This window comes from Enhydra lutris, unplaced genomic scaffold (genome assembly GCF_002288905.1).
Source record: "Enhydra lutris kenyoni isolate GAN:26980312 unplaced genomic scaffold, ASM228890v2 scaffoldscaffold4, whole genome shotgun sequence".
In the NCBI taxonomy this organism is placed as follows: Eukaryota; Metazoa; Chordata; class Mammalia; order Carnivora; family Mustelidae; genus Enhydra; species Enhydra lutris.
In genome coordinates this window covers 23,076,704-23,083,456 of record NW_019154088.1, presented here as the reverse complement: position 1 = coordinate 23,083,456, position 6,753 = coordinate 23,076,704, and the positions used below count along the sequence as shown (strand labels likewise).

Sequence of the window (6,753 nt, the reverse complement as noted above, 5' to 3'; positions counted from 1 at the left end):
TGTCAGGTGTTATGGAGGGTGATATCCTCTATTTCATCTCAGAAGAGCCACAGAAGTTTTTGCCCATCTTAAGGAACTGATAGGCTTTTCTAAATCCTAACAGGAATGTGAATCTTGTGTTTTCCAATTTGCCATAGCTGCCAAGAAAGCTCAAGGCCGAATTCATAGCTTAGCTTTAGTATTTCGAAATACTACTTATAGAATGCTTTTCTGTACATTAATTTTCCCTTTGCTGCCATCTTATTTCAATTTACCCTTTACATCTACTTTAAAAAACCATATTTGCCTATTTTGTCTTTTGTGTATTATAGTAAGATGTTGCAAATGCTTTTTGGAAGGAACAAGTCAAATACAAATCAATCATTAATTCAGTCACACTACAGTGGAGATAAATGCTCTCCTCGCCTGATAATATTAACTACTAAGAGCATCTAATTCTCTTTCCCCTAATGCCATGTTCACCAAGCCACTCTCAGATTTTAATATGGCTTGCCCTGTTGATTTTCTATAGAGAGAAGATGGAAACTCTCCTCTGAGCAGTATACTTCTACCTACAATTTAACACATAAACCCAAATGCAATTTAATTGCACTGGATTATAAAAAGACAAGGAATTCCTGCTTATAATTCAAAATTAGGATCATTATTCCTGTCAGACATGATTTTGATGTGGTTCTAGACTAGAAGTACAGAGGTATGGGCTGAATAATTTCTGTAGATTCCAACCACTTTAGCTGTTTGCATTAAAATGGCTGAAACCAATTATCTCAGGGGGCCAGGAAAGGAAGCAGGGGCTCCATTTTTGCCGGAAGTAGGCAGCAGGGAACTGGGGAGAAATGTTCATTATCATCAGAGGCTGAACCACAACTGGGGATGTGATTACCATCACACAAAGCTTTGGGGTAACTTTTCCTTGTTTTGGTTTGTTTTCGTTTGTAGCCATCCCAAAGTACTGTAGACACACACCCTCTTAAGATTTGGCTTGGCACAGATGGAGTTCTTGGCTTTGGGCATTTGGAAAGGGTTGGGAGATGGGGGAGGGGAGAACAACTCTGATTTTCTTTTCTTTCTGAAACCCCTGTTACCCTAGTTCTTGCCCTTAACAAGGTCATGAAGAGATGATTAGATCAAGAAATGTCCTGACACCAGGCTACAGAGTGTAGAAGTCACAAACCCTGCTCAGTCCTTCTCATTAAACTTCTGGGCTTTATTTATTTATTTTTTAATACGACCATTACATATTACACAAAAATAAAAGTCAAATGAACTTGGTATTTATAAATTATTAAATAAAAATACAGGAATATATATTTATATTTATAGAGCTTTTTCTTTTCTTCTAAACTAACCAAATCTCTTCTCCCGCCATTTTATGATTTAAAAAAGTAAAATAGTATATACCCTAGAATAAGTGGGGAGTGGGAATAATAATTGCAGGACCTAGTTGCCCTACTTCTGCTCCTTCCTTGGCCTAAGCAAAGTCCCTATTTGTCCCTTTGGGCTCCAGAAAGCAAGAAACGCCCTCTCCACCTATTTAATCTCTGAAAAATGGCAGTTAGATTTATTTCCCTTATTTTTAAAAAAATGAAATAGATTTAAAAATTGGGAGCCATACTCAGCCTTCCTGGCCAAGAGCTAATCCCAAGGAACTATATGGCTCTAGAAGAGAGTCTCTAGTTTTCCCTGACAGAAGAGTCTCTGGGGTTTCCATTGCCCCTCAAGCTAAAAAGGACAGGACAGATCAAAACTGCCCATTCTGGTCCCAGGCAAGCTACGCTTCTGGGAATCCAAGCCCTTTCCCCTTTCAGAAAATAACCTCTCCTTCCACCCAGGTGTGAAGGCCTCAGAGCAGGGCATTGTGGTTACCTGACCATGGTCCCTGCTGCTCAGGTTTGCTAATGCCCCCAGGAGAGCTAACAAGGATAGGTGTCCTGTGGTAGAGGGGAGGGTGAAGAGTCTGCCCCAAAACCTGGGGGAGCGCGGACTCCAATTTGGAGCTGATGGTCTAGTCAGTGGTTTTCCAACTTTTTTTTTCAGCAGCAAACCCCTTAATGCAAATAAAATCTTACCCTGAACCCCGATATGTAAGACAGCTACAAGGGGAGCTATTCTGTTTGAGGACATGTAGCCCAGCCTGCTTAGCACCCCCTCTTCACCTCCCCAAGGACTCCTGAGGCAACCCCTAGGAAACTTCAGGGCTCTGCCAAGCAGTCTGAAAACCACTGGTCTAGTTTGTCCTGAGCAAGCCAGAGACCCCACCCCCACCCCAACTGCCTGCCACAGACCAGCTCTGAGTTTCTGGTGTCAGCATACTCACAACAGACCAAGTGGCGCATGCAGTCTACCACATTCCCTATAAATACCATTAAAAAGTGCAGCCCTCTCTCAAAAGCAAAAGTCTGGGCTAAACACCTGAGGCCGATTTTGGTCCCACATTCTTGTGAGTACAACTATGTTGCCACATTCCGGGACCAAGCGAAAATCTCCAAGAAGAGTCAACCATGGTCTAGCTAAGCTGATCAGTGCTCAGGATCAAGGGCAGGCTTCTAGAGCACTGTGTCTGCAGTCAGCATTGGAGAGCAGCAATTCTAGCACCTTGGGAAGTGCAGCAGTGAGGTCTGGCTCAGGACATGCATCTGGAGTGAAATCATTTCTCTCTCAAAGGAAAAAGCTATCATCTGAATCTGTTCTAGAGGACCGTGAGCTCTAAAGTTAATGTCCTCAGACTCTGAGGTACAGACAAGTAATACCCATGCAAACAGCGTGGCTTCAAAGAAAACAGAAATGCTTCTAGGTCATGGTAGGTACTCTAGAACCCTGGCCCTGGATAAAGCAGCACCAAAGCCCACTACATGGCATAGGCCCATCACGGAGTACAGGTCACCCTCACACCCGTGGGGTTCAGAGCTGGAATGTTCCTCTCAAGGCATCAGCAGTCTCACTGAGACACAGTGCAGGACCCAGACTGCACTCTAGATCAGTATTTACCTCCACACACTCCAAAGGAAAATCAGAGTCTCAATTTAAAGTCTAAGTTTGGGTACAGAAGGTCCCGAGACACGGAACACTTTGGGCACCAGTGAGCCCTGGTGGCAGCAGAGGGTGGCAGGTAGGTCCAGGCCTCCTCCCCCGTTGCTGCCCCCCCACCCCCCAGGCCATTGCAGGCTCTGCAGCCCTGTTTTCTGTTCAGAGCCCAGGAAGCAGCAGCAAGTACGTGATGCGCAAGGAATGGGGATGGTGAAGCAACAGGCCAGCTACAGAACTTCTCTTCTCTCCAGAGGCCTGCTAATGACTTTCTGCCGGAAAGTGCCCAAAGCCCTCTTCTGGATACAGTGTTTCTCCCACAGCCTTGAGGCCTCAGGACAAGGAGAGGCAGGGAGGAGAGGGTTGGGAGGAGGAGCATAGAACGGCCCCTTGTTCTTGCCACTCCAACAGAGAACTTTTCTCCTTGAATGCGGCCACCAACAGGTTAGACAAGCAGCCCAGCATGCACACGAGCATGCGTGCACATGCACAAGCGTGTCCAAGCAGCCCACCATCACAGCCACCTCTCCCTATCACCTGGCAACCTCAAGCTTCCATTTCAAAGGGATGTGCCTTCTGTGTTTTCCCCAAATCCCACTCAACCAAAGGAGAAACAACCTCTTGTGCAAGTTGATCTTCCTCAGGGCTACATACGGAGTGCTAGGTGTAGCTTTGTGTGCCTATACCCCAGACATGATCCCTCCCACCTTTGCCAACCCTGGAATGACTTTATCTCCTGGCCCCCAAATACTTCCCCAATACATTCCCTAATGTCTCCAGCTCCTCCTTCCAACTGCCTGCCTGGCACACACAGCTCCTTCACACAGTACCCTGCCCCCTCCCCTCCCCATTCCATTCCCGTCCATTCATTCCACTTCTTCCAAGGGCATTTCTCTTGTTCTGTTCCTGCTTTCGTGTCCCCCCAGCCACACCTAGCCCCACCTGGCCCTAGACTTTCTCACTTGCTAGCAAAAAAGGCCCCTACAGTTACCAGGGCCCCCAGTGCCACGGCCCCTGTCAGCACTGTCCTTACTGAGGCCCAGTTCCCCTCCCGCAGACGCCGCGCCTCCTCCAGGGCCCCGTCCCCGTATAGAGCTGTGAACTCCGCCTGTGGGAGAGAAGGGAAGTAGGAGAGAAAGAAGGAGAAAGGGATATCAGGAGAGGAAAGAGTGGAGGAAAGAGGAGAGGAAGAGTTCCAGTTCCATCCACTGCAAACACTACCCCATACCCAGCTCCTCTCCAGCCAAAGTTCTACTGGCTGCAAACCCCCATCATCCCCCATGAGCGCCTGGCTCATTGGCCCTCTCTGCCTCAAGTGAATGCCAGCCTCTCCCGGGCCGAAATTTTTGCTCCGAACTGGCATCCTTTGCCAAGGCCTTCCTGACCACCGCCCATGCCTGACAACCCCCTGCCCCCCCACCCATGTCACATACTCTGGTGTAAAAAGTCCCCAACAGCTGGATGCCATTTCCCTGCAGGCACTGTGTATTCTGTCCTCTGCTATGGACCATGAGCCCATCCAGTGATGACTGCTTGGCAGCCCTGGAGTGCAGAGTCCAGCATGACACCCATAGTGAGGGCACCTGGTGCCACCCAAATAGGGAGACTCAGCCCCCAGCCTCAAGCCAGAGCCCCATCTTCCCTCTGGAGACCAGCTTTGCAGAGGAGTGTGCAGGGCAGCAACTGAGAAGCTTCTTACCCAGCCCCCACTGCTGTGGATCCAGTCGGCCAGCCGCGTCTCCAGGTAGGCCACCATCCACTCTTGCACTTGGCCCACAAGTGGCTCCATCTCTTTGTTGACACTCTCAGCACACAGTGCGGCTCCAAAGACAAAGAAGGCCACAAGGCGGCCCCAGTTGGGGCCCCCTTGGAAGAGTTCGTCAGAGACCTGGGTGAAGCGCTGCTGGGCCGAGCCTGGGGTCACATGCAGCTGGGCTGCCAAATCAGAGAAGGTACGCCGGAAGCGGGTCTCAAACTCATCTCCAGCTGCCCGCATGGCTTGGTGCAGTGGGTCAGCTGCTGGGCCCTCCCCAGGGCCAGCTCCACAAACATAACCCTTCTGCCTCAGCTTATAGCCTACAAAGTCTGCCACTAGAGCCCGTGTGTCTGGGGCTGAGGCCGGGGTCGCCATCCGGGCGGCTGTAAGAGTCAAGGATGAAAGACTGGCGTGAATATATGGTTGGAGAGCCAGAAGGGGTGCTTCAGGCTTGGCCAACCCAGTGAGCCGGGGAGAGAGGTGGGAGGAAACGCTCAGAGACCACTGGGCAGGGAGGGGCAAGAACACGGGAACTAAGTCAAGGTGAGAGGCCAGGGCATGAGGGGGCTGGCCATTAAATTCGTGATATGCCACATTAAATGCATAACAAGTAAATTTTATTTTTAAAATACTTTAGATTCTTTCCATAATAGGAGAATGCTAGCTCTGTAACACCCCCTACAAACCCCCTTTCCACAGTACACACCTTTTTGGCTTAAGGAAGGGGCTCAGTACCTCCCCAGAGGGAAGATGTGAGGATGCTGGCCAAGGCACAAGATGGGGGAGGAGACAGGGGCTGAAGGGAAAGGTGGGAGAAGCAAAGGGCTGTCCGGGACAGAGAAGGAAGGGGACACTCACCCAGCCTGGATGGCAGCTCTTAGGACCCAGCGCTGGTGGCAAGGAGCCCCCAGCTGGGGCCTTTCATCCTCCTGGCCAGCGTGGAGCCCTGGGAAGGGGAGGGGGAGAGCAGAGCTAGGCGGGGAAGGCCAGGGATCTGGGTCTGGACTGAGAAGGCTGGGGTTGCAGCTTCCCGGACCGGCCCCTGCCCCCAGCATTCTACCAGCTGTGTGGCCGAATCCATGTTTAATGACTGTCCTCCCGGGAAACCCAGGGCCAAGGGCTTCCTGCCGACACCATCTCTACTCCCGGCTCCCCCCAGTGCAGTCCAACAGCCCAGCTCCTCCTTCACCCCCACCCTCAGCAAGTCTCCAACCCCGCCTGCCTGCCAGGTTAGGGATCTCACGGGTCAGGCCGCTGCCAGGATCCGGGCCGTTTCCTGGTGCAGGAGCTGGGAGGGAGGGAGAGAGGGAGGAAGGGAGGGAAGGAAGGAGGGAGGAGAAAGGGGGGGGTGGCGGGAGGGAGGGCCCGGCGCCGGGTGATGATGGGGCCCAGAGATGCGTCCAGAGAGAGGGGCGGGGCTGGGAAGCAAGCTTGGGAAGGGCCACAACTCCGGAAGAGAGAGGGCCGCTGTAGGCCATGAAGAAAGAGCAGGGCAGAGAGGACACAGAAGGCCAGGCTGGGCTCCCGTGACTGAAGGCTGCCCAGAGAAGCCGGCAAGACCTCAGGAAACCTCGGAGCAAATTGACCATTTCCAGAAGGTCTCTGATGTTCCATGCACTTGTTGAATTTTTTCCAGCCCTGGAGTGGATGCCCGGATTAGAGGAGTAGTTCCCATTCCAGTGGGAACTGCCTGCCAGGTGTCTCGCCCTGTGGGACTGGCAGACACGACACGGACACTGAACAGTTCACTCCCTCTTTTCTCCAGGACCTTTAACCCAGTAGTCTCTTTGCGGGCTGGGGCTTTAGCCAGGCATCAAGACTTGGACCGCAAGTAGTTTCTGCAGGTAACCTTTCTTTACCTTCTTTCATTTTTTTGTAATCAGGTTGGTTTTCTTTTTCATTCTTTTTACCCCACACATGGACTTATTCTCATTATGACAAGTTCAAACAATATAGAGGTATAAGGGGAACAA

The 6,753-nt window shown here is 50.9% G+C and overlaps 1 protein-coding gene across 4 annotated transcripts; it reads right to left on the bottom strand.

The window, feature by feature from the left end:
* Positions 1-1,197: 1,197 nt before the first annotated feature.
* Positions 1,198-6,090, bottom strand: LOC111160810 (bcl-2-like protein 2). 4 transcript variants are annotated; one of them, XM_022524176.1, is made up of 4 exons: positions 6,024-6,090; positions 5,639-5,726; positions 4,724-5,163; positions 1,198-4,132 (listed from the first exon to the last, which is right to left on the bottom strand). In XM_022524176.1, exons 3-4 carry the CDS (start codon positions 5,153-5,155, stop codon positions 3,983-3,985), a joined length of 582 nt encoding a protein of 193 aa, XP_022379884.1. In that variant the 5' UTR covers positions 5,156-5,163; positions 5,639-5,726; positions 6,024-6,090; the 3' UTR covers positions 1,198-3,982. The 4 variants fall into 4 exon arrangements, with proteins under 4 accessions (XP_022379884.1, XP_022379876.1, XP_022379891.1 ...); XM_022524168.1 differs by having other exon boundaries at positions 6,003-6,075; XM_022524183.1 differs by lacking the exon at positions 6,024-6,090 and having other exon boundaries at positions 5,639-5,836.
* Between the last annotated feature and the right edge of the window lie 663 nt (positions 6,091-6,753).